Here is a 27,424-nt window from a genome sequence, read left to right on the forward strand (position 1 = left end):
AAACATTCTGTCATTAAAAATAAAAGCTATACTTTGAAAACAAGAATGCTTGGAGGTTGGGGAGAAGAAAGGCCTAGTCCTCTCTGACCCTCTTAAAATTTCATTTGGATTTTTTTTTTTTCTATCTGTAGTATTTTTAACGACTTTTTTTCATATAACCATTTTTGTTAACCTATTCTAAAATTGTTCTTCTGGTCATGAAATGTTCAAAGATATAAAGTAAGTATTGAAGACTAATAGCACATATGATCTTAAGTCAGTAAGTAACAATCACTGCCATTATGAACTTTCTGTAACAATTTTACGTCTGAATATTTATATAAGTATGTACACCCAGGTACACGTGTGTCTCAAGCTTCTCTCATCTAGCCTCTCGATGCTTTCCCTTCCACTATAACTACCACACACTGTTTTCACATAGGTCTATTGTTTAGACATATAATCCAGTTAACCACTTCCCACTTATTAACATTTCTTGTCAGATAATAAGTAAATTTGCATTTAAATTATTTATTTTTATCTCTTTTTTTTAGAATAAATTCTAGCAGTCAAATTATTGAGTTAGTATGTCTAAGCTCTTCAAATAGAATTACCTGTCAGAAGTACTATACCCATAACTAATGAAAAGTCCAGGCCAACTATTTCTAAAACAAAACAAAACAAAAAACAAAGAAAGGACTATATACTTACTGTCTTCAAGCAAATCCGTTATATTTAATTCTAGAGAAGGGAAAATTTTTTTGAACAGTTTGAAGTCTTTTCCAAACCGAGGCATCTGAATAATCAAGCATGATGGTGCCTAAAAAAAGACACATAGTTTTAGAAACCAAAGTCCTAAGGAGCTGGGGACTTACTCAATATAGCGCTTACTTAGCAAGTCCAAAGCCTTGAGTCCTAACCCCTGTACTAACGAGTTTCCCTATGAAACTGAAATAGTCATAGCTGTCAAACCCAGTAGTGCTTTCAGCAGGGCTGTTGGCCCATGAAGCAGAGCCCACTTGTGAATGTGCAGTGTGGATGCAGAGCAGCAATAAGCTACAGATTTTCCAGACTTCCCCAGAGACGAACATGATAAAACAGACCACAGCATGCACTGCAGAGATCACACATTCTGACAGTCAAAGAGACGTTTCTATTGCATTCATTAGCAAACCCATACACAAGAATTTATTGGTAATTTATCTCTTAACAGAGGGAGAAAAAAATAACATTACCTTTGACATGTATAGATACTATGCATGGGAAAAATGACAACTGAAAACATAAACATGTATGCACACATATCTTTGCATCAAGCTACTTTAAACTTAAAAATTAGTTTTTGTTCCCTTTGCAACCCAAATCCAAAACATTCCAACTTAAGCGGCTATCTTTAAAAAGAACAAAGATAGAATACCTTTTTTTATTTTATAAGAAAAAGTGTCTTCTTAACTATTTCTTCAAACTATTCTTGGTTAAAGCACAGTGATAGCTAGGTGTGGTTCAGTGGGGCATCACTTGGGGTAGTGTGTACAAAACACCTGAGTTTAATATCTAGCATTGATAAGAAACAAAATAAAGTAGCAGTACAAGTCCAGTTAGAATCACTAACCTCTGCAAATTTCAGGTTGCTGCTGATAAAAGACCATTCTAGTAACTGTTGAATTGTAGGAACTCCAAATTTCTCATTTTTTTCCACAAAGATCTGATAGAAGTTGCAGTCTTGGACGTTCTGACCTGCTGATCTGGGAGCACACAGGAAGAAATGCATATAAGCCGTCTACCAAATGCCTGAATCGAGTATGAAGCGTCTGATAGACGTGAGGACACAGCATCATAATGCTCGTGTCCAGCTTTGGATTGTCCACACACCAGGTGAAAGACAATGATTCGGATGAGATAGTTAAATGTGCTTATGCAGAAGACCTCATAAATTAGTTCTTCTGCCTTCTTTATAAATTATTCGAAAGTTCTCTTGCCATCACTAGAAAAATGTAGAATAATATTCCAGACAAGAAACACTATATGAACAATAATCAGTTCTTCTCCCTCCAAATCTAGAAAGTAGCAGCTACTTTTTTAAAAAAAAAATTAATTTTTATTTTATGTACACTGGTGTTTTAGCACGGATGTCAGGTCACCAGGAACTGAAGTTACAGACAGTTGTGAGCACTGCTTTTACTGACTAGAACAAATGCTACAATGCCTCAGTGACGGACTCTTAGACCTTCTAAATCAAACTACTTTACTTCCTAAAATAAAAGCCCTGGGAGGGTGGAGGAAGGGAGGGAGGGAGGGAGAGAGGGATACTTTCCTAGCAAGTCAAAGCAGGGCAAGGTGTGACTCCCAGGAACCCTAACAACTATCCTCTAGGCTTTCAGCTACCAGCAGCTCTTTAGATGCTCACCCACCAACTTGATAAACACCAGGTAAATGGTTACGGTGAAACATGAGGGTCCAACATCTTCCTTCCCTTACCAGCTTACTAGTAACCATTAAAACTAACTCTACTGAGAAAATTGTTTTTCATCTTTCAGCTTACCGCTTATCTTTTTTAGCCAAGTGTCTGGGTTTAGAATCAGATTATTTAAATGTATGTCTAGATTTCAAGAGTTTTAGAAAAAAAAAAAGTATCAGCAGTTTTTAATCACAAAACTTCTGTAATTCAGGGAGCAGCCTATTGTGATCTTCAGCTGCCCCAAGCAAATTATGTCCTGAATTTACAAAACATAAAATCTGGTAACTAGCTACAGCACTCTTGAGAACTCAACGGTAATAAGAACAGATTATAATGCAAGAAACTAGCAGTTATTCTAGAATAACATTTTAATTGGTTGTTGATGACTACGAAAAAGTCATAGAAAAAATTCATAGTTAAAAATAGCATAGAAGAGAAAACAAAAATAATGGAGGTAAAAAAAAATCACACCCAGAAAAATCAAGGATGGCCAGGAGGAGGCACGGCAGCTAGTTAATGGAGGAAGAGATGCATAGTGTCCTAACACTGTAGCAGAAAACTGGGAGGAACAACAGCCACTCAAAATTCACTTCCAGGGCCAGGCATGGTGGTGCACACTTTTAATCCCAGCACTCAGGAGACAGAGGCAGGTGGATCTCTGTAAGTTCAAGGACAGTCTGGTCTACAAAGCAACTTTCAGGACAGTTAGGGCTATATAGAGAAACCTGTCTCAAAAAATCAAACCAAACCTAAAACGAAAAACAAAACAACAAAAATCACTCCTCAAATCATATGCACAGGGGAGTCCTTTTAACCATAAAGAACAAAGTCTGTCAGTCATAAAAAATGGATACAACTGGAAATAAACATACTAAACAAATTAAACCAGTCCCGTAAAGAGAAACAATGTATGTTTTCTCTCATTTATGGTTCCTAGATCTTCTACAGAGAGACAAAAAGCATTAATTTGTATATGACATGAAAGTAGACGTGATGCTGCCTAAGGAACAAAGGAACTATGAGGAGGGAGACATGGAAAGGGACAGAGGGATGGAGGTACAGGGGAAACATACTCAATATACAATATAGGGTTTATGAAAATTTTAGAAAATGATAAAAATAATTAAATAACCCCACGGCTAGTGTTTTAGAAGTTTGGAAGCCTACAGAATCATAACCAAGTTGTGAAACTGTACCAAGCCATGCTAGTTGGGTTGTATTTTCCACCAGGGACAATCCAACGGCACAAGAATACAAATTTGGTAAATTTTAAAAAGTGGATATTGACATTTTACAAACATGAATATAAAAACATTCATGGATTGGTGTGGTTTGGACCATAATAGGTGAGTCCTGAGGTCCTATACTCATTCCAAAATCCTGCAGCTCCATGATGAGTTTGTGAAGCTTGTGACGTCACTGCCCAGCCACAAGGAGCCTGGGTCGCCCTGCCTTGATGCTCTTGTTACTCTTGCTTTGGTCTGACCTTTCTTTGCTTGCTCTGCCCCCAACTCCTTCCTTTTGGGATGAGAATCAACCCTGTGCCACTGTAAGCTGGAAGGACAAAACTTGTTTATTGGTTTTTCAGGAACTCATGGTTAAAAAGACTATTTTTGAACAGTGTTGGAACATTAAGAATTATGGAAACTTCTGAAGTTAGAATGAATGTATTCTGCATTAAAGATGACCAAGAACCTATCGGGACAAAGAGTAGAAAGTAATAGCTTTAAAATCACATGTTTAAGTTGGGTGTGGTGAAGTATGCACTTAATTTGAGCACTCAGGAGACAGAGGCAAGCGGATCTCTGTGAGTTTGAGGTCAGTCTGGTCTACAAAGTGAATTCCAGGACAGCTAGTAGCCAAGACTGTTACACAAAGAAATCCTGTCTCAAAAAACTTGGGGCCTAAGAGAGAGAGAGAGAGAGTTCAGCCATTAAAAAAAAAAAAACAAAACAAAAAACTAAGGCTCATAACCAAAAGTGGTAGGAAATGTCTCAGCTATCAAGAGGTTAAGACAGCACACTGCCCTTACAGAGGACCAAAGCTCAGTCCCCAGAACCCACAACAGGTAGTTCGCAACTGCCTGTAACTCCAGCTTAAGGAAATCTGACATCCTCTTCTGGTCTCTGTTGGCACTGAACTCATACACACAATTAAAAATAAAATTAAATGTATTTTTAAATGATATATTTGGGTATCAAGTTGACAATAAGTGGTCTTGTGATGTTAATATTGTTAACTTGACAGGATCTGGAATCATCTATGAGATAAACCTCTAAACATAACTGTAAAAAGTTTTCTGATTGGGTTGAGGTGAGAAGATCCACCCTACATGTGGGCAGCACAATTTCACAAGTTTGGGCCCCAGAATGAGAAGGAGAAAGTGAGCTGAGCACCTGCATTCATCTCCATTTGCTTCCCTTGCAGAAGCAGGGACACCGGCTGAGGTACAGTCCCACTACAACTGTACCAAGATGGACTGCACCTCACACTCTGAGCCTCATGTTTGCTCTATATCCATGGGAGGCCTGCCCTCCTCTGAATAGAAATGAAGGAGGAGAGGATGGGGGAGAGGCAGAAGGTGGGAGGGAAGGTCTAGGAAGAGAGGAAGGAGGGGAAACTGTAGTTGGAATGTAAAAATCATTAAAAGAATAAAACAAACCAAAAAATTAACATATTTAATTATTTACTCTTTCTCACTAATTAATCAAATCTGTCTTGTAGCTCAGTGTAAATCTTTTTTTAACTCTATCTTTGAAAACAATGATTGCTTATTTTTCTTTCCTAAAACATAAAATATTCCTTTTTCTATATGCTTGAAGGAATAAAATAATGTTGTTGATTTTCCATGATTAATTTTTACATGGCTAGACTATAATAAATTCTTTTCTTAAATCTTTGTAGATAATTCTCTAGGATTTTCTAGGTACATAGAAAGCGATTACCAACTTGGACTTGCTAATAAGTATGTACACCCCATGCTTATGCATCATGCCACTTCACTAGTTAGAGATTTCTGAAGAGAACCAAACTTTAACTGTGATACTTTCCTTGCTCCCACAATCACTTTAACCCTGGCTCAAACTGCATTGCTTAGACACAAGAGGAAAGAGAACTCATCAGTGTGGGTTCTTAAGGAAGTAGGCAGCACACTCCTAAGATTTTCACCAGAGAAACCAAGACTGAAATCAAGAGGGGCCCAACATTCAAATGACCTGGGAAGCGCAGACATTTCAAACATCTCACTAAGAAGTGTATCGCAGTAAACTCAGGTATTCTTTCAACATGGGGAGAAGGAAGATCTAAACTGAGAACGAAAGAGCTAACTTAAGGCTAACTATAAGTTATGGGAAGCCAAAAACAATGCTCTCCCTGTTTTCTTTTTTTAAATTCAGTTAGAATAAGATTCCTTTTAAAAGTTCACTAACTGAACTTTCAAAAATATTAACATGCAATTTCATAAGTAACTACATTGTGGGCACATCTGTCATTAGGGCTAATTAAAAGGACAGGTTCACTTGTACCCTGGAAGTTAAGTGTAGCTCAGAGAGAGGACAGAAGCTAGTGAAACCCACATCTATGCTAGCAACATTTAGCTACTGGGCAATGGCAGTGTAAAAGAAGGTCTACTTCTGAAATGCTTCTAGACAGCTTGAGACCTACCTTATTTTTAACAATGGCTCAACCCTTAAAATATCATGAAACAGGATATTTAGAAATTCTTCAGGATCTAGGAGAAAACAAAACAAAACAAAAAAACCTAAGTGAATCACAGAGAAAATTTAAAAACCATTCTATTCTTTAAGAGAGACATATTAATTAAAAGTTTAGTTATTTCAGGTTCTCCTGACAAGGGAAAACTTATAATAAAACATTACTTTTTCATTTGTTGTCATGATGCCCTATTTAACAGAATATAGTCATTCACACACAGTGAAATCATTTTTATGTCTTTTGGGAGGTTCAGTAGAATATACCTGGTATATGCCCTATTTTTTCTTCTATTTTAGTAATAGCCATGTGTATAAATGCCACAGCTGGTTATAGTATACTGTTAACAAACTAATTCAGGAGTTGAATCTGAGCAAATTCTTCAGTTGTGAGCAGACAGAAGTGCTGGCCAACTGCTCCACAGCCCCTTTCAACAGGGAGCACAGTGAGAAACTGAGTGCTGGGGACGCTCCCTATCACAGGAAGAGAAGCAGCTCTGAACAGCCCTGCTGGGGACAAGGACAGCTCTTTACTTGGTCATCTTCTGTAGAGCCAGCCGGCTGGCCTCTTAAAGACTTCTTCCACATCACATCACTTCAGAAGAATCACAAAATCAGGAGAAATATGCATGTCACATAGAAAAAAAACTTTTCATATTTTTGCAGTGCTGGGAATCAAACCCAAGGCCTCTTACATACTCCACAACTGAGTATACTCCTAGCCGTCTCAAATAATTCTAACTTAAATTTAATCCTCTAAACTAAATAGGTATATTTCAGGAAATAATTTAGCATATTACTAGATGATAAACTTTCAAGTTATTTTCAATGCATATATTATAAATTAAAAGGGTCACCTTTTTCCTCAGAGGTAAATCCCGATGCAGCATCAACTTTCTCAAGTATTTTCCTCAGTTTCATAGTTTTTGTGGCACACACATATCCATATCTGTTGATAAAAATGAATTAACTGACACTGGCACAGTGAGTCATATGACACGTCTTAATAATCAAGTACTTTTCATACAATTCTGACATGTTACAAAAAACAATAGACAAGGCATTTATTTTTAAGAAACAACTGTAGGCTTTTTACAGAAGTTTGAAAAGTGAAAGTCTGAGAATCAGAATTGTTTCCAGATACTATTAAACACCTTAAAAATAACTACCATGTACTAATACAATTCTCAACTTTTTATGAAGCCTGGGTGAAGCAATTTTTAAATGGCATTTGCTTATTATATTAAAACACTTATTTTATAAAATAGGATATCCAAATTTGAGAAAGCCCTTCTTATACACAGGATAAGAGACATGGAAAAGGGAACTGATGAGATACTAAAAATCTAAAGTCTGAAATCAAACAGTCAACATAATTATGACATTCTCTTTGTTTGACTATAGGAGACCACGGGCTTACAAGAACAAGTCAGAGCCAGCTAATCATACTGTGTACCCACTTTTTAGAGCGACTATCCACTTACTTGGTAGCTCTTTGCAATCAGCAAACACTAAACACCTACCACTTGTGTAATGCTATATGTAGGGCACCAAAAATACAAAAAGAGATTAAAGAAACCTAACAACAACAAAAAAACAAATAAACAAAACAGGATCTCTACCTGTGGGGCTTCCAATACAGAAAGCAAAACCTCTGTCCAAACAACAGATATGACATTTGTAGACACAAGAAATATATCTCAAATTTCTGAGCTACTGATCTTGCCTTAGCCTCTTGAGCTATCAAGTGCAGGGATTACAGGTATATCCCACCATGCCTGACAAGATGCACCTTGGTCTCATAGCCCATGCAGCAAGTGTTTTCTATAGACTGGTGACAAAATTAGAATAACTATGATTCTGGACTAGTTGGGCAATCATATGCAAAAAACGTTTACTGATGGATTGACAGTATTTTAAAAAGACGGAAGGTTGTGATAATGTGCCTTGTAGATAAGATTTGACCTGTGCTGTTCTAGTGTCATTTACATAGGGAAAGAAAAATGAGAGTTTAAAATTTGTGTAAGACAAAATAATTAATATTAAAATCAAAGCACATAATTAAAGGATAAGATGATTAGAAAAGTAAGGCAAACAAGTATCTAGAGAAATTTGTTTCACTTTTAATTTACTTTCTTAGCTATGTGACACAGTACGTCGTTTGGAATACTTCTTATAGTTTCATATTTTGTTATTTTTAAATATATTACATTAATTTTATTTTCACTGTTAAGAAAGGTGTACCACAAAGTTTAAATTGATCACAGTTGGACTTTGAATTGCATAGTTTGTTCTCTATGTCCCTGAGCTATCTGTTTCCTGATCACTGGCTAACCTAACTCTTCATCACATAAACGCCTTCATCACACATCACCATCATGCATCAAAGTCTTCTGACATGGTCTTCTGCACATTTACAACTACCTTAGGAAAGGAGTCAAAGAAGACCTAAAGAAATTCTTTTAAACAAACAAAACACCATGTCACTTTAATATACCTCACTTGTTTCTAGTGCAATGTCATGTACTAGACAAAGAGGCAAAGGGATAAATTTGTAGTGCATGACTCCAAATGAGTCCCATCATTTTACAGAATGCACTGCCCAGACTAAAACACACGTAAACAGAGGACGAAAAACAAAGGTTTTAAAAAGTCAGTATTTCATGAGAACTAACTTCTTTTTTTTACTACGAGTCCAGAGCACAAATTAATTATTATACAAGAAAACAGTAAACAGAACACCAACTAAAGACAAAACACATGTCTTCTACTTACATTCTCAGAGGATTGACTATTGCTGTCCTCAGTAGCTCCTGGGTCTCACTATAATACTCCACATCATTCTTTTCCTTGGGTCTGAGCAACACAGTATCCAGGACAGAACTAAAAGCAAATAAGCTGCAAAATAAAAGAATATTTTCCTCATGTTATAAAAACAACAATATTTGAGAAAGATTCTTAAAGGAGTAGGAAGAGGCAAAGGGATAGAGTGTAGCGAACCACTGGTCTAAGAACTCATGGACAGACCACACAGGCCCTGTGCTCAGTACCCGGAGACCCTGCAGATCCGGACCACAAACACCAAGACTGCACCATACACGTGAAGGTTGAAAACACGCCAGAGAACATTATGAAAGAAGCTTGTTTACATAAACCAAGAGAGGCCTAGAAATCGGTCACACACACACAGACAACATAGGGAGAAAGTCAGAGACTGGTCAAGACCAGATCAGACTAGTAAGGACAAAGTCATCTCATTATCATAAGATAGGCATTTCCTTATAATAACTTGTGAGTGATTAGCAATAAAAATTTGCTGGTATCAAAGAAAATAAATTTAGTTAAAATAAATTTTTATCAGTAAACCTAAGGAATATTATAGTAATGCTTGCTTATTTGTTTAATCAAAAGTATTCCACCAACGAAAAGACCCACCTTTATTCTGCTCTCTCCTTTAAAATCCTAACTTCCATACTAACTTCCTAACTCTGTGGCACAGCCTACGGAGTGGCAGATCCACTTAACTGGCAGTGCACAACCCTTACGGCTACAGATTCAATCTTCATAGCCTAATGATCCTTGCTGTTCAACTTGATCCACTTTAGGGAAAACTACACAAAGGAGGGCAACAGTGATCCCATGGAAAGTAACTTTAAATATTAAGAATTTTTATGATCATCTCGATATTCCAGAACACACGCAGCACGCAATGCCAATAGCTTGCTGCAGGTTACTTGGCACACGTGCCATCATCTACACTGGAGGCAGATGTCCTCAGAGTATCTGTTCACTCATTATTCACTGCAGTATTTTTACATTAGTGCTTTGGATCTAGGAATAGGATATGAAATTCTTTAGTCACTAAGGACCAAATCTCACGATCTTTCCTAATTCTGTCAGTTTCTCTACTCAAAGGCATCTGGCACCTTCTTTCATACACACACAAACACACACCTGTCTCCCCTGTCCCCCACACAGCACTATTTACACTTACTGCAGAAAATAGGAACTTACCAGAATAAAGTTGAGTCCAAGTAACAAGAATTGTAATGGCCCTGAATGCCTTTCTTCTTTCCAATCATTATCTTTAAACCTTTTTTTTCCATCTTTGGTGGAGTATTTTTTTCTACTACTTTACTTAAGTAGCCTACAAATGCTGAAAAGATAAAAAAATAAAAATAATTCTTTTAAATCATGACAGTATATATTCATATGCATGTACATATATATCATTTAAAGTATATTTTGGCATCCTCTGCATTTTTTTTACTTTAGTTAATTGATATTTATCTGGACTGATAAAAATGCGATTATTCGCTTTCAACATTATTCCTGTCATATAGAGTTTAGAAAATTAAGTCAATTAAGCACCTGTCAAAGAATATTTTGTTACTCGTCCAAAATGTTTTATTTTCAAGTATAAAAAGAAAACAAGTTTCCAAAATACTCTTCAACATTAAGAAAAATGTTTTTCATAAAGATGTTTTCCCTATTTCCCCCTGCTTGACTCTCACTATTGTTAAGGGAAAGGCCAGCATCAGCAAGCTAGTGACAATGAGAAGAACTGTCCTCCATCTGTCATGCCAACTGCATCCCCAGACTATATCAGATTTCTACATAAGGACATCCGAAATGAGGTACTTAAAAAGATGCGGAGGGGGAAGTTATTGCTAAAGGGACCAAATTTTCATTTCTACCACCCAAACTGCCAAAAATTTAATGTCTATAATCAATAAAAGAAAAGAAAAAACACCGCCTTTCAGTCTTTAGACCCTAAACACTTTTCCTAACTCTTCTTTCAACATATCTCCTCTTAGGACAACTCTCTTATGCACCAAGTAAGAATCTTTACCAACTTCGAAACTTGATGAACACTGGCAAGTAAATAAAACATTTAAACACTGTCACCCTCAGATGCTAAAAAGTAGCAAGAAACAGTCATTCCAGATGGGTAAATAAATTAAAAGAATCCAATTACCTAAAGAATTACACCTTTCAATCTGATTAGTAACAGGTTGCAGGGGCGCAAACCTAGAGTCGGGTTTACAGCTCTTCAGTTTCACGAACAGGGCCTTCTTCACGTCGCAGGTGAAATAGCGCGTGCCCATGAACGTGCCATCTGTACAGCCCGCACATTCATACTCCTGAAAAAGAAAGGTTTTGGTATGTGTTACACCGGGAAGAGCTATGGAGTTTTTACTTTTTCTGAATTTCTTTTTCAAATCTTTTCTGAACAGATCAGCAAGAAGGAAAAGGGACTGACTAACTGGTGCTTTGGCCCTCAGCTGGTGGTTTAAGAAAATAATTCTTTAGCCCTCTGGGAAGTATTTTATGCATTTCCCTTCAAAATACATGCTTAGACCTTCCTTGATTTACTGAGTTTCCCTGAGCCATTTCAAAAGTATTAAAATCAAGGGGCAGGAGTAGATAAATTACCTAGTTCCTCAACAGCAAGAAGACAAGTGAAAAAAAGTTAAAAACTATATTTAGGTAATAGCTAAATTTATTCAAGTTCTCCCTCCTGGTTATGAAATATCACACAAAATACTTTTTTTAGACCCCAAAATAAAACCTTCCCCTCTCCCAAAGACTCCAAACATGATTAATTTTAAAGTCAGTCACATCCCTGAACTGACTTCAATGGGAGGGAGCTAAAGAATAAGAAGGAAAACTGGTCACTGAACTGCTTTCTTTGCTGCATTCTGTTTGTATGTGGAGACTACATGTTCTAGCCTAAAAATCAATCTATTCCTTGATCACAAATAAACATGAGGAATAAGTGGGTGAGGAGCCTTAGCAATGGCAAAGGGTGAAGGTAAGCAATACTATATTTCCTCTACTACTGGATTTTTTTTGAGAATAAAATAACTTCCCAAGAAATTATCTAATAGAGGAAAACCTAGTTTTAAAACCCATGAAGAAAAGTTGTAGATTTCAAGCTGAAATAAATTACCAGTTCCAGCCCAGCTAGCACGTGATGGAGCCCAGGCGGCTGGCCAATCCAACGGATAACCCCATAGAACGGGGGATTCTTTTTCACTTCAGCCAGTGAGCCCACCTCTAGGCCGTACGCATTAGCAGAAGAGATGGGCACAGGTGGACTCTCCTGGACAGGCGTGCTGCTCAGCTCGCCCGTCACAGACTGCACTGACAGTGACAGTGGGCTGTGAGCAATGCTGCCGTTAGTATTGGGCATCTTGGTCAGGCTGGACGGTAGAGAGTGGAATCTGTTCTCGCTGGATAAGGAGTTCATGGAAGGAGGTTGTGGTGGAGGTGATGAATGTCCAGAGTCTGGAGACAGCTCTGTAAGTGACTTTGCAGGGTCTTCTGCAACTATGAAACATTGTCCTTAATTAGAAAAGGCTGTTCAAGAACATTAAATATGACTGCATCTTCTAAAAACAATACAAAGTTCTAGTCTAACTGATCACATGATCCTTTTGCAAGCCTGCTTGAAAGCACTGTGAACTCATTGGCTCTGAATAATGTTCTTGCTCCTCTTCTCGACCTCCACAGTTTCCTGTCTCAGTAATCTGGCATTGGTCATCTAAGTCTAGTCAGTATCACATGGATTATATTCTTTCCCGTAATATGATTAACTTAGAAATTAGTATGAAGAGACATAAAAATTAAATAATCATTCTAAATAACCTCTGGAAGAACAGTCAGTGCTCTTAATCTCTGAGCCATCTCTCCGGCCCAGGATGAATGAATTCTAGAGAGAGGCAGGCCATGCTGCCTATGCTCACAAAACCCCACTCAGGGCGAGAATCAGATGTGTCAAATACCCACTCAGGTCGCTTTCTGTGTAAGTATGTATGTAACCTAGAGTATGCAACTGTAGATTTACTGTGTGTTTTAGCTTATAACTGAATCCATGTCATAAGCAGTCATCATAGAGACTTAGAACACTATATTTTCATTTAGTTTACTGAATCTACTGAATACAAAGCAGTGTAGAAGCACTAGGAACTTATAGAAAATACAGGCAAATAACCAAAACCACTTCAGGGACACTTAACCTAACCTAAGAGAGTGAGTGAGTACAGCGGGAGGAAAGGTTTCAGTTTAAGAGGTGAAGAGCAGTCAGCCAGACCACTGAACTGGAGGAACTAGAAGGATTTCCAGGTAATTAACCTGCACAGATGAAGGAAATAAATCCATGAAAGGAGAATGATATCCAGGAAACAAGGAAAGGTAGTGTGTTTTAAAGAAAGTAAGATAGGCAAGTCTTTTAATGAGTCACTTCATTTCTAGGAACAGTTGATCCTAAGCAGATGTATTAAGAGATAAGAACAAACTGCTGGGCATAGTGGTGTACACTTTTAATCTCAACACTCAGGAACCAGAAGCAGGTGAGTCTCTGTGAGTTCGAGGCCAGTCTGGTCAACAGAGCAAGTTCTAGGACAGCAAGGACTTTTTATACAGAGAAACCCTGTCTCGGGTTAAAAAAAACAAAGCAAAACAAAACCCAGACTACTAACATATTTCAAATGTATCCTCAACCCTAATAACAGTGTAGTTCAAACAATGTTTAATATTTTAGTCCAGCAATATTGTCATATTAGCTATGATCTATTCACTGTTTCCAAAATTAACAAATATTGATGAAAAAGTCATTTCCCCTTACATATTAAACAGAGGGTACCATTATAAAGAAGACTAAAATTATAGATTACCTTCATCAATATAGCATATATTTTTGGATTTGGTTTGTTGTTGTGAGTCAACAGATGACCCATTTAAGGTATAAAATAATTCAGTTCTGCTTCTACTTCCAGGGTCTGAGGTGGATCCTATGGAACAAGAAAAGTTCCTTTTTAAAAAAGCCAATATGTTACAAAAAGAAATTTTATAAATAAATTAACATGCGTATGGTATAACAACTGCTCACACAACTAATATACATATACATAGTATTGTATTGGCTTCGGCTTTAAAAGTTTGGTAATTAGTCAACACAGAAGAGAGTAGGAGTTATAAAATTAATATAAAAGTTAGCCGTTTATATTAAAGCTCTAAGAAACCACTCTGGTGGGCAGTGGTGACACGAGCCTTTAATCCCAGCACTTAGTAGAGGCAGGCATATCTGAGTTTGAGGCCATCCTGGTCTATTGAGCAAGTTTCAGGACACTACAGACTATCTAAAGAAATCTGGACAAAAAACAAATCATTCCATGTAGTCGATTTTTAAATGTCACCTCTACTTTGATGAAATTACTGGCTCACGAATTTCACCTCTATCATTCATACCATATAACAGTGGTTTTCCACCTTCCTAATTCTGCCACCCTTTAGTACAATACCTCAAACTGTGGCAAACCCCAACCAGAAAATTATTTTCATTGTTACTTTATGACTGCAATTTTGCCACTGTTATGAATTGTAATATAAATATCTTTGTTTTCCACTGGTCTTAAACGACCCCAATAAAAGGGTCATTCAAACCCTGAAGGGGTCACGATCCACAGGATGAAACCCCATTGCAGTCAGCAAAAGAACATCCAGCAGTGTTATAGAGCCTAGACATACACAAAGTTCTTTCACCAAGGTTTGTGAGGTGCATTCTATGATGGTCACATGATGTGGGATTCCCCTCCGCATGCTGTGAATACCATTGGTTAATAAAGAAATTGGCTTGGCCTGATAGAGTAGAACAGAGCTAGGTGGGGAAAACTGAATGCTGGGAGAAAGAAGGGCAGAGTCAGAGAGAAGCCATATAGCCCCACAGGAGATGCTGGAACTTTACCCGGTAAGCCACAGATTAATGGAGATGGGTTAATTTAAGATGAGTTTGCCAGAAATATGCTTAAGCTATTGGCCAAACAGTATTACAAATAATATGCTTTCTGTGTGATTATTTTGAGGCTGAGCAGCTGGGAACAAACAAGATTTCTCATAAAAAAAAGTCATACAAAAAAAAGAAACTGCCAAATGATGCACTTCTCAGAACTCATCCCATTAATAAGTGGCTCATGATTATAATTTCCCTTCATAAACTTCAAATGTGATAATACAAGCTGATGAACAAATTAAGTTAAAAAACATTCAGGTTTTGGGTGGGTATATGGCTCAGGAGTAGAGTCCTATATTCGTTTGTGTAAGATGCCAGATTTGATGCAAGCACCAAAAAAAAAAAAAAAAAAAAAAAGAAAGAAAGAAAGTAATCTCAGTGTCTGAAACAATACCTGAGTAAAAAAGTACGTACCTAGCTTATAAGGTTCTGTTGACTTTGATCCCCAACATTACAAAAGAAATAATTTATTTTTTTTAGATTTACAATATAAACATCTTAGAATTTTATTAACACAATTTCTTGTTCTTTGTAGTTTAGGAGGATGGGCCTCCGAGGCTCTGTGCCCTCGTTAGGGATGTGGTGGAATATTCAGCCTGTGCCTGTCAATGGCCTGACAATGCAGCCCACGACCCATATGACCAGTGGTACTTTCCTCCTTTCAGGAGAAGGCCAGGATCAGCTCAAGCACCAAGACTAGGAAGCCTGATGACGACAAGAAGAGATGACTTCGAGTCTAGCATCTCTCATGCACTGCTTGAGCTGGAGATGAACTCAGATCTCAAGGCACAGCTTGGAAACTCAGTATCACCCACCACAGCCAAGGAAACTGAAGCTGGTGATGGTCAGAAAGCAATCTTTATTTTAGCACCAGTTTCTCAGCAGAAATCTTTCCAGAAAATCCAAGTCTGGCTGGTTCATGAATTAGAGAAAAAGTTTAGTGGCAAGCATGCAGTCTTCACTCCTCAAAGAAGATTCTGCCCAAGCCAACTCAGAAAAGCTGTACAAAAAAATAAGCAAAAGCACCCAAAAGCTGCACCCTGGCAGCTATACATGACACCATCCTTGGGGACTTGTTCTTCCCAAGTGAAACTGTGGATACTCCGTTTGAATGCATGGCAGTCAGCTCCTAAAGGTTCATTTAGACAAAGCTCAGCAGAACAAGCAGAACACAGGTCGAAACTTTTTCTGGTGTGTATTAGAAGCTCCCTCCCTCCCTCTCTCTCTCCCCTCTAGGGTTTTTTGCTGGAACTTGTTCTGTCAACCAGGCTGGCCTCGAACACAGAGATCCACCTGCCTTTGCCTCCTGAGAGCTGGGATTGAAGGCGTGTAACACCGCCAGCTGTTCTCTCTCTTATCCAAATAAAAATCTCCCTCCACAACTCATAGGCTGGCCATTCCGGTGGTTTCTTTACTACATCCTCACTTAAAATCATGTACATAAAATTTTAGTTTACATAAAGTGTAGGAACAAATTATATGTATACATATATATACATATATATATATACACACACAATAACATATAGCTTATTTAACATATTGAAGAATCATATTTTCATGTAAACTACCAAGAATGGCCTTCATACCTGTAACCTTTGGTTTATTTTCACTAGATGAACCTTTGTTACCAACACCTCTTGACGTAAAGGCAAGTTTGGGTGGCCTCCTTTCCGGTGTCATGCTCTCTGAAATAGTAAACATACTTTTTAAATATATATGGAAGAAACATAGTTTAGCATAAAAAACAAAGAAATCCTTTCCAACAAAAAAAAGCACAATCTTTATAGTCTTACAGATTCTCTTTAAAGACTCCATAGTACTGAAAAGTAATTTCTTGGGTGAAAAAAAATCAACACTGTACTTAAAAATATAATTTCTGTAAGAAAATATAATCATCAGTTATCAAAATGCTTTAATTTTTGAAAAGTTAGTCAGATGCAGTCAATTTTATTGGAAGTTTTAAAAAGCTTTAAAGAAAACCTTATTCATAATTTTCGTTACATTTTCCAGATCAGCATGCCCAGCACAAACCTACACATTACAGTGTTTTACACTCAAGCGTTTATGGAGGGTGCCAAGATAAACATGGACAATTTGTTTACTGTAAAAACCGGAGCCTTTACATGCCCACGTGCCTGGAGAACCTCTAACCAATGTGATGTTCTAAACTGACTTGATAAAACTTTCTCAGCCACCCAAGTATGCTGGATCAGTGTATTTCACAGAACACAGCTTGATAAAAACCTGGGTCGGAGACAAATCAGAGTTAGGAATGCACACACACACACACACACACACACACACACACACACACACACTCACACACACACTCACACTTCTCTTGCTGTTTGTCTGCATCTCTACACTCCTGTCTCATCCCTGGCATGTGATCTGGTCATGCTGGGATTCTCCCTGCCACGGATCTGTTCCCCCTTCCCTACTACTCTGGCTTGCATAGGTGTTCTGTCCTATGTTGGGTTTCTGTTCTCCCTTACAGCATCTGCTGATCTAGCCCTCAGTGGGACCACCTGTGTGCTCGCCTGGCTCCAGCAGCCTACTCAGTTTCCTGGAAAAATTTTGTTCATCTATTAATAAATGCATGTAAATAATGTGGTCACAGTATGCTTGCTTTAAGCCTGTGTGTGTTTGTGTGCATGTTTTAAAATCTGTAAAACTTGTAACTCCAGATTACAACTGCTCTGAGAAAGTACAAATGCAGAGATAACAACCATTTTGGTTAAGTTCAAAACCTCAGTCCCATCCTTATTAAGGGTACCCACATGCGCTGATCCCACCAAGGAAATATTCCTCTCCCATATGCTTTGACTTACAATGTATTTCTGTATAATTCCTGTCCTGTTCATAAAAAAACAAGGTTTATAACAACACAGATTTACTGAGATATTAAGGCTGCAACTCTACATTCATGTACAAGAACACATGTTGCTAGCTGTCAGATTTTTTATTTTTTTTAAGATTTATTTATTTATTTATTATGTATAGTGCTCTATCTGTCTGTATGTTTGCTGGCCAGAGGGCACCAGATATTACAGATGGTTGTGAGCCACCATGTGGATGCTGGGAATTGAACTCAGGACTTCTGGAAGAGCAGTCAGTGTCTTAACCTCTGAGCCATCTTTCCAGCCACCCGCAGTGAGATTTTTTTAACTTAAGAGTAAACCCCTTGATATTGATTTAAAACACTAAATTGTTTACAATGTTAAAACTTGGTTCTGCCTTCTACAGATTAGGATTATACTCTCTGTCTGAGAACCACAGCTAAAAAAAACTAGATATTCCTTCTAATCTTCTTGCCTCTACTAACATTGGTAAGCTGCAACTGTTTGGATAAACTATATGTCCAAATTTAACTTATATATGTCTAATTTAGATATCCCTGACAGGTAAAGGTACCCTGATCCTCAGGTCCCTTTACAGATCTGAGAATATGCTGCTTAGGATGTGGAAAAACTGGGCCATTCATATATTTCCAGTGGTTATATGACACCATACAATCATGCTGTAAAACAGTGTAGCTGTTTCTCTAAAATCTTACTGTAAATAGTGGCACCCTGTGTTGGTAGGTCAAGTTCCTGTCAGAAGCCACAGTCTCAGCTGGTGGTGGGGTTTCATACCTACTCCCCACTCCCTACAGGCTGGGATTTTGTCTGGACTGAAGCTGCACAGCTCATGAACACATCATCACAATTCCTGTAAGATTATATATACAACAGCCCTGCTGCATCCAGAAAATTCTGTTTTCTTGAAGTTGACCTCTACCTCTGGCTCTTAAGAACTTTCTGCCCTCTCTTCTGCAAAGTCCCTGAGCCTTGGTGGGAGGAGTGCAAATGTACGTGCCCACTTAAGGCTGCAGACTCCAGTCTCTTATTCTTTGCACCTGAACCAGTTGAAGGTCTCTGTGTTGACATCTTCTGCAGGAAGAAGCTTTTCTTAGGGTTGAGATGTACTGGTCTATGGCTATATTATCAATTATGTAAATTATATTGCTACAAAACTGTTACCTTTTTTAAAGGTTATAAACTATGAAGACATGCAACACAAAGAAAAAAGTGATCGGGAAGGATACAAAAAGAAATTATGAGTTTGGGATCAGCCTCAGGAGGAAAGGGTCCCACTAAATGACTTCCTTTTCAAATTTCTGTGAATGCGCACATACTGTGTAGTCTGAGTTGTTGTTGATAGTTGCATTATACTCTTAAGCTTCACAACGACAGACACAGCTCAATGCATTACTTTAAATGCATGACTCAAAGAAATGCATACTTTGGGAGTGTCACAAATTGGCATACTTCATCGCAACTTTACAAACCTGGATGTGCTGTCCCAGCAGCTTTAATGCTTTGGACCATCAGAAACAGCAGTGCAAAGAGGGACACTTTTACAGCAGGTGAAGCAAAGGTTTCCAGATACCAACAGGAAGAAATATTTCACTGGGGAGATTCTTCCCAAATCTCACCAACTGTTCAGCTGCTCCAAAAACAATCTTTCCTACGTGCTAGAAATGTTAATATTGTCCCACAAATGGATGTAATTGGGCAAGAAAAAATAATAAACTAAGGAACTAAAGGAGACACTGTCACACTTTTTCCCCTCAAGGAAAGAATGTTAATGATACAAAATATAGATGAATGCTTATTCAAATATACCAAATTAATTTTCATTAAAATAATTTTGCTTTTTAAAAGTCTATTTGCAAGCTTAATTTTGTTGGCAAATACGTGTAATTTATGTGTATAAAAGCAGTATCGTTCTCAATTATCTACTATTCAAGGTTTATGAATATCAATAGCTATGAAAGAGAAAAAGCATTCTCTTCCTTTCTTACCACTGCTCTAAACCAGCAATAACATCGATGACAAGCAGGAATCTTGAAGATCTTGACAAGGGACTCCCAAGTCATGAAACTCTTGTTTTGTTTTGTTTTTTGTTATTTTAATTCTATACCAGTGTTGAAATAGAAAATAATTAAGATATTTATCAGGTGGGTACTGCTAAAAAAATTTCCTTGTAAGATTACAGTCTAATTCCAAAACAGTTTTACTTTCCTTTTTCTATTTATTATGTGCTACTGCAGAATCAAAGACAATTTAAAGTTCAAACAAATTTAGAGTTGGAATATAAACATATATTAGTCACATAAATACATATATAAAGAAAGAAAGCTGGGAACACATCAATTTTTAATTTACAGAAGACTGAAAACACACAACCAACTCTGCATCCCTGAGCTTCACAGCTCAGGAATCGTCTTCCTTCTTCTTTTAAATATTTTATTTATTTATTATGTATACAATATTCTGTCTGTGTGTCTGCCTGCAGGCCAGAAGAGAGCATCAGATCTCATTTCAGATGGTTGTGAGCCACCATGTGGTTGTTGGGAATTGAAATCAGGACCTTTAGAAGAGTAGGCAGTGCTCTTAACCACTGAGCCATCTCTCCAGCCCCTCTTCTTCCTTCTTGAATGGTTATACTAACAATGATTTTCCCAATCCCACAACATACTTCATTCAGCTATAAAATGCAATACCCAAAACAATGCAATTAAGATATCTAAAAATTGACAATTACATTCACACAAAAATGTCGCAGGTTTTAAGGTTTCAAAAGCACCATTGGACAGTTCTCTGAAAAAAATCCTTAAAAAAATGCCCAAATATACTTGTTTGCTAACTAAAGTGGAATTTGTGGGCTATTGTGAAATTAGTGAGATATGACTATAGAGGAGCGGTATTACCCTGAATTGGCTCCTGTGAAAAAAACTCATAAATAAAAGAAAGAATTACAAGGGCTTCTTCCCAGCCATTCAGCAAGTTAGCATTATAAAATCAGCATAACTCTCCAACTTTTTGAAAAGGCCTTCTTAATTCAGCTCCCAAATAATTTCTTGTGTGTGCTGCTCAAATGTCTCCTGCAGAGGTCTGTGGGAGCACATGAATGTGACAGGGCAGCCCCCCATCTTCTTTACCCCTTGTTTGACCATTCTCCAGCTTCATCACCATCTTACTGGCCACAGATTCTGTTCATTTACTGTATATCTCAACTTATTAAATGAAAGTTCTACATAGGAATTACTTTAACATTTTTTAGTTAATTTATCACTCTGTGTGTGTGTGTCCGCACACGCACCCATGTGCCATAGCATGCATGCATAGATCAGATGACAATCTGCAGGAGTCATTCTCTCCTCCTACCCTGTGAGTTCCAGGAATCAGTCTTGAGGGCAAGTGCCCTTACCCACTGAGCCATCTTGCTAGCCCTAATCATCACTTTTGTTCAGTGCTGAGACTGGAACTTACAGCTTCCCTCAAGTACTCTAACCATGGAGCTACAGTCTCAACCCCAAGAATGCTTATTTGCTTTGCCTCCTAAATATCCACATCTAAAGAAGTCTACGTGAGGGCTTTCTGCTGTTTTTTAAACAATAAGCACTTATTGTAACATTAAAAAAAGCATTTTAGTTCACAAACATACCAAACTGTGCTGTCTATAAAGCATGGATGAAAAGTAAACACAACTAAAGACACATATGTTTTCCCTGAATATAAACCATTTGTTTCCAAAAAGCAAGAAAGGGAATTAGGAGTGGGAGACCAAGGAGGGGTTGGGGGGGTATTATAATCAAAATACATTATATGCATGTATCAAAATTCTCAATAACAAATATATCTCAAAAGAAATCAAAAGTAAAGTGTGTCAGACATTTTCAGAGCAGAACTGAAGTAAAGCTGTCATATGAACCTCATGCCTTCCTGCGTGGGAGGCGTGTTCAAACTGTAGAACAGTTTATGACTTGACACCAACAGGCAGAGAGGAAGGGTAGAATTCAGTTAGGAGCCTTCAGTTTCCGTTTCTATGAAATAAGGAATTCAGGGCCTAAAATAAGCTATAGAAATAAATTCAAAAGCATTTTGTTGTCAACCTTACCAATAATGGGAAAACACTAGAAGAAAAAATACAGTGTGTTGCTCACTTATAATTCTTGTTACAGTAAAATCATCTTCTATAGAAACAGAAACAAAACACATCTCCATCTCCATGGAAATAATATTCACCAGTATGTGACACTAAGAAATAGAGGTTTATGCAGATATTCACAATGCAAGAGTACTCGTAGGATATGGATTTGTTGGGGACTAAAGAGAACACAGGTTCATAATCAGATGAGTTTTGGACTTTGGTTCTGCCACTCACTTTCATCATAGATAATTTAAGTCTGATTTGAGCCCCAGGTTTTTTATTTTGTTTTGCTTTTGCTGCTTTTGTTGTTTATTCTGCTTTATATGTTTTTAATATTTATTTATTTTATGTATATGAGTGTTCTATCTGCATGTATGACTTTATGCCAAAAGAGGGCATCAGATCCCACTACAGATGGCTGTAAGTTACCATGAGACTTGAGCTTAGGACCTCTGGAAAAGCAGTCAGTGTCATAACTACTGAGCAATCTCTCCAACCTCTCTGTTTTGTATTTTTAATCAGCAATATTTATATAAAGACCTATCTTATAAATCTGTTCAGGACATAGAGATAGCATAAACCATCTAATTCCAGGCCTGGCACATCCCTGGTTATGGCTTGTGAACATCCCTATTTCTGAATGCCTCTATTGACTTCAATGCACTAGCCTATCACTGGGAATTCTAACAGCAGTGGTTGGTGTTACTACCATTGTCAATCACCTCATAGCAGCCAAAGAAGATACATATTTGAGGCAAAACAAAAGGTTCTTAAGTTTTTTTGGGGGGGGGTGTTTTTGTTTTTTATTTTTGGGTGGTGTTTTTATTTTCATTTGTTTTTTAAGTTCAGGGGCTGTGCTGTAGCTCAATGGTAGAGTGTTTTACCACAGTACCAATTATACCAATGTAAAACACTCTGTGTTACATACCCAGCAGTGTGTGTGTGTGTGTGTGTGTGTGTGTGTGTGTGTGTGTGCAAGTGCCTTTACCCACTGAGCCATCTTGTTGGCCCTAATTATTATTTTGTAATAAATCATATATGTAGTAAAATACTAAGAATAATAGATATAATAAAACTATGTAATAGTTTCTGACTACAGTTATGAAGCATGATCTACCACAATACCATCTTAAAACAAGAAGAACTTGGAGGGGGAGAATGATGAAAGAGTTGTCTCGATGAGGGTGCACTTCGGGGTCAGGAAGAAACCTCATGTCAGGGAAATTCAAGGAATTCACAAGGATGGTCCCAGCGAAGACTCCTAGCAATAGTAGAGAGAGTCCCTGAACTGGACATCTCTTATATTCAGATTGATGACTACCTTAATTGTCATTAGAGCGTCTTCATCCAGTAACTGATGGAAACAGATGCAGAGAACCATACCCAAGCACTGGGCCAAACTCCAAGTATCCTGTTGAAGAAAGGGAGGAACACACAGAAACAACTAACCTGGGCTCATAGGAGCTCACAGACTCTGGACCAATAGTGAAGGATCCTACCTGGACTGACCTAAGCCCTCTTCATATGTGTAACAGTTGTGTAGCTTGATCTACTTGTGGGACTCCTAACACTGGGATCCTTAACTTTTAAGCTAAGTTTTGGGAACCTATTCATCATATTGGGTTGCCTTGCCCAGTCTTAAAAGAAAGGGAGGAGCTTAGTCCTACCTCAACTTGATATGCCATACTCTAACACACATGGGAGGCCTGCCCCTCTCTGAACAGAAACAAAGGGGAGGCAACCAGCGCTAGGGGCAGGGGGGGGCACAAGAGGAGAGGAGGGAGGGGAAATTGAGATCAGGATGTAAAATAAATGAAAAAAATAATTAAAAACAACAAAAAAGGAATTTCAGCCATCATTTAATAAGAATCCTGAATCCTCTGTGGAGTTTAGATGATATAAACAATTTTTTTAAAAGCTTCTAGCTTCATCTCTTACTCCAAAAGACAGCATTTTTTTGTATTTTTGAACTTTCCAATTATAAGACAGGATTTCTTTCTCTATTAGAATGTCTAGGAGAAGACTAAGAGATAATGTATAAACTTCACTATACTTACATACTTTTAGAAATAAACTTTACTGCCTTGTTTCGGGAGAAAAGAAAGGTTAGTCTATATAACGACAATTCTACAATACAAAGCCAACTTCAAAAGATCCATTTTTAGTATATATTTGCATTCTCATAACAAAATACATGTTAGAAACTATCTTCTGAATACATAAAGGAGACATACCTGGAATGATATCATTGATGTGCAGAAGAATTGTCCTTTCAACACTTGCAAGGCTACAAAGTTGTACTCCATCAAACCTTCCATCCCAGTTACCAATAGGGTTATCCTTGAAATGCCAAAAAAGTAAACCTTTATATACCTTTGTCAATCAATATAAATGTGAACACCAACATTTCTTTCAAAAGTATTATCTAAGATATCTTTCATAGAAAAATGTTAACTATTTTGCCCAAAAGAAAGGCTGTATTAGGACTATCTGCTAAAGTAACAACGTTTTACAATAAAACAATCAACTTACAGCAAACACACAAAATAATGACTCAAACGCCTTTTTCATACTTTAGTCTGCAGTAATAACACCAGCTGAGGTTTAAAGAGACATTGTCTGCAAAAGAAAATTTACTAGGATTGCATTATTTTACCCAGAAACCTCCCCTTAAAGTTAATCACACATCTGCATCCCCTGGGCACTTTGCTCACTGTATTACTGTGTGTCTTTTTATAAACAGAAGAGCAGTTACTTCAGAATTCTCTTGTTATCTGTGGGTATACAAGACTTTCCTCAAAAAATGGGGAAAGTCTTGATTTTCTAAGGTATTCTCTACTGTGTCACCAGCCACAGGAGTTATTCGTGAGGCACAAGCAGATGGCAATGAAACAACTGCCCTGAGAACCAGTGTGGAATGTTAGCGTGTCCCTGGAAACAGACAGCCATGAGTAAAGTTGGGATCGACGAACTTTCTTATCAAGAAGTCTAACGGGACTGTTTGGAACTGATGCTTGCGTAAATCAAACAATGGACAGAACTTGTGTGGAGCTGGCAGGCAAATCTCAAGACAGCCTGCCTGGGCTAAATAAGATGACCTCCTAGGTGACTATTAAGAAGGGAGAGGACCCAAACAGTTCCTGTAACATCTAAAGCCTGGCCCAAGAAACCTATAGCAAGGGGAGACTAAGTCCAAAAAAGAATGGCCTTCTTTCTCCAACATTCTCTCTACCCAGTCTACAACTCCTCTGAAACACTAAACTCTCATTTAGAGAATTCTTGTTCTTAATTATTAACGATTCTGAGAGACCCATGGGTCTTACTCTGGCTCTAATTTCACGTAGCGAGAGTCTGGCAAATTCTGATTTTGTACCTAACTAATGAGCCATCTTACACAATTTCTAAGTACAAGGCAACAGAAACACACTGGAACATTCATACCCAACCATCTCTGTAGAGCATTTATGAATTATAAAAATGATTATTAAAAATATTCACTGTGTGAGTCTGCTGCTCATAATCCTCTCCCAACACATCCTGGTAAGAACAATTATGAAGGAATCTCCTTTATCCATAATGAACTTTTGCCTATACCTTCAGTCTATGATAAAAATGTTCTAAACTTCTCTCTCCTCAACTCTTAGGGCCACGTTAATTCACTATGTGCACTGGAAGGCATCCATTGTTTGCAAGTATGGTTATTCAGTAATAAATTGAGTGACACAAACAAAAGGAGTCATATTATACCATAACCTCACTTCTGAGGTACCTACAGCAGGCAAACACCCAGTCTGTAGTTACCAGGCATGGACACACTGGGCAGAATTTATTTAATAGAAACAGAGCACACAGCACAGGATGATGAAAAATTTCTGTAGACAGACAGTGGAGAGGCCATGATGAGAATATGCCAAATGATTTGAACTGTTAGTGTAACCATGGTTACACTGGAACCTTTCTTATACACAGTTTGCCGCAATAAGAAACCAGTTTTTAGACGGTGAAAATCCTGTGGGAATACTCTGTCAACTCAAAAAGCAGTAAGGTTCTTTTCCGGAGTATTTTCTATTAATAACTTTCTATATTCATTATTATGAGAAAATTAATTAAACTTTAGCAAATATACAAAAAAGTATCAAAAGTATTTTTAAATTAAAGGAAAATACAGTATCATACAATATATTTGGATTTAGTCAGAGAAATGTCAGTTTGTTTTATTGTTTTGGTTTGGTTTTTGTTTTTGTCTACTGGTCAGTTAAAATAAGGAGAAATTAAAGACTGAGAGTATTATCCCAGTTTATTAAAAGACGAAAAAATGTGGGAAAAGTATTGCTTCTGCTCACATTCCTACTATAATGTTCCTGTACCAAAGACAAACTGGAATAAGTTCTTTAAAATACTGTAAATTAGTCCATTTTAAGAATACAAAGTGTTCAATTTATTCCTAAATTGATAATAAAATTAATATATATATTTACCATAATAAAACTCAAAAAATCCTTACCATGTCCACACCAACAAAATATCCTAGACTCTCTTTTTCTGGCAAAACATCACAGAATATTACGGTTCCAGATTCTACACTTTCTCCGACCTTCAGAGATACTCTGGAGTTTATTTCCAGAGGGGGAGGTTCAGCTTGCATTGTATCCCCCGGGGCTGCAAAATCACTTTCCAATCCATTGTCATTGTCGTCTATGGGCTCCAGCTTATCCAATGCCACAAACACGCCACAATCTTCATCACACTGAAAAAGCTGTTTCCCTTGACATACCCCATCAGTGAAACCTTGGCCACGAGGTTCTTCCTAGTTTTTAAAGTTTTTTTAAAAAGAGATATGAAAAGGTTATCCATTAAAGGGATTTCAGGAAATTACTTTGGAAAAACTCTAAATTATATCCATAATATGAAATATGACTAGCAGCTGCTGTTGGGTTTAGGGTGTTTAAAGAATAAAGAAGCTGTAGCTGATGACGAAACTAACTCATAATTTCAGATCATAATTCTTTTGAGAAAGAGTGAGGATTAAATTTACAACATAGTTCTACCACGACTTTTGTCACGAACAGGCATTCAACGTTAACCAAACAGCAGCATCAACTCCATTTACTGAGAACAAACTGTAACCATCTACAGCCATCCACCGTACAACTACTATAAGTCATGTGTGCTCTAAGCACGTCACAGATGAGGAACAGGTCAGGAGAACTTGATGTAGTTAACCTACAAGCTGGCAACCCTGCTAGTACATACCATAACTGGCAGTCACAGCCTAATTATTTCACTGCTTGAAAAACCAAATCAAGAAGCAAGTAAAGCATGACCTCTCTCTACTCCTGAGAGTGTCAAATGTGAACCAATAGTCAGTTTGGAATATAGAATTCTTAGATATGTTGCCAAGGCACATAAGTTCCAAGGCAGTTTATACATTCCGGGGATAAGCATGAGCAAACTGAAATCGCTGCAACACACTTCAAAAATTTTACCTCTAAACTGTTATGC

The 27,424-nt window shown here is 37.5% G+C and overlaps 2 protein-coding genes across 3 annotated transcripts in view; one reads left to right on the plus strand and one right to left on the minus strand.

The window, feature by feature from the left end:
* LOC142857839 (putative ATP-dependent RNA helicase DDX60) overlaps window positions 1–27,424 on the plus strand; it is a 108,553-nt gene that overhangs the window by 23,506 nt on the left and 57,623 nt on the right.
* The window catches only part of LOC142857836 (ubiquitin carboxyl-terminal hydrolase CYLD-like), a 38,028-nt gene that overhangs the window by 3,167 nt on the left and 7,437 nt on the right, over window positions 1–27,424 (minus strand). Inside the window, exons 2-13 of one of the 2 annotated variants that reach the window (XM_075986856.1) lie at window positions 26,427–26,725; window positions 24,157–24,262; window positions 16,531–16,629; window positions 13,827–13,943; window positions 12,101–12,480; window positions 11,126–11,291; window positions 10,162–10,303; window positions 8,923–9,045; window positions 7,005–7,096; window positions 6,101–6,167; window positions 1,592–1,724; window positions 691–799 (exon numbers count right to left, since the gene is read on the minus strand). In XM_075986856.1, coding sequence (XP_075842971.1) covers window positions 691–799; window positions 1,592–1,724; window positions 6,101–6,167; window positions 7,005–7,096; window positions 8,923–9,045; window positions 10,162–10,303; window positions 11,126–11,291; window positions 12,101–12,480; window positions 13,827–13,943; window positions 16,531–16,629; window positions 24,157–24,262; window positions 26,427–26,725 — 1,833 coding nt within the window. Of the gene's footprint in view, window positions 1–690; window positions 800–1,591; window positions 1,725–6,100; window positions 6,168–7,004; window positions 7,097–8,922; window positions 9,046–10,161; window positions 10,304–11,125; window positions 11,292–12,100; window positions 12,481–13,826; window positions 13,944–16,530; window positions 16,630–24,156; window positions 24,263–26,426; window positions 26,730–27,424 lie in introns of both variants that reach the window. The other variant, XM_075986857.1, reaches the window with a different exon arrangement.

This window comes from Microtus pennsylvanicus, chromosome 9 (assembly GCF_037038515.1).
Source record: "Microtus pennsylvanicus isolate mMicPen1 chromosome 9, mMicPen1.hap1, whole genome shotgun sequence".
NCBI lineage: Eukaryota > Metazoa > Chordata > Mammalia > Rodentia > Cricetidae > Microtus > Microtus pennsylvanicus.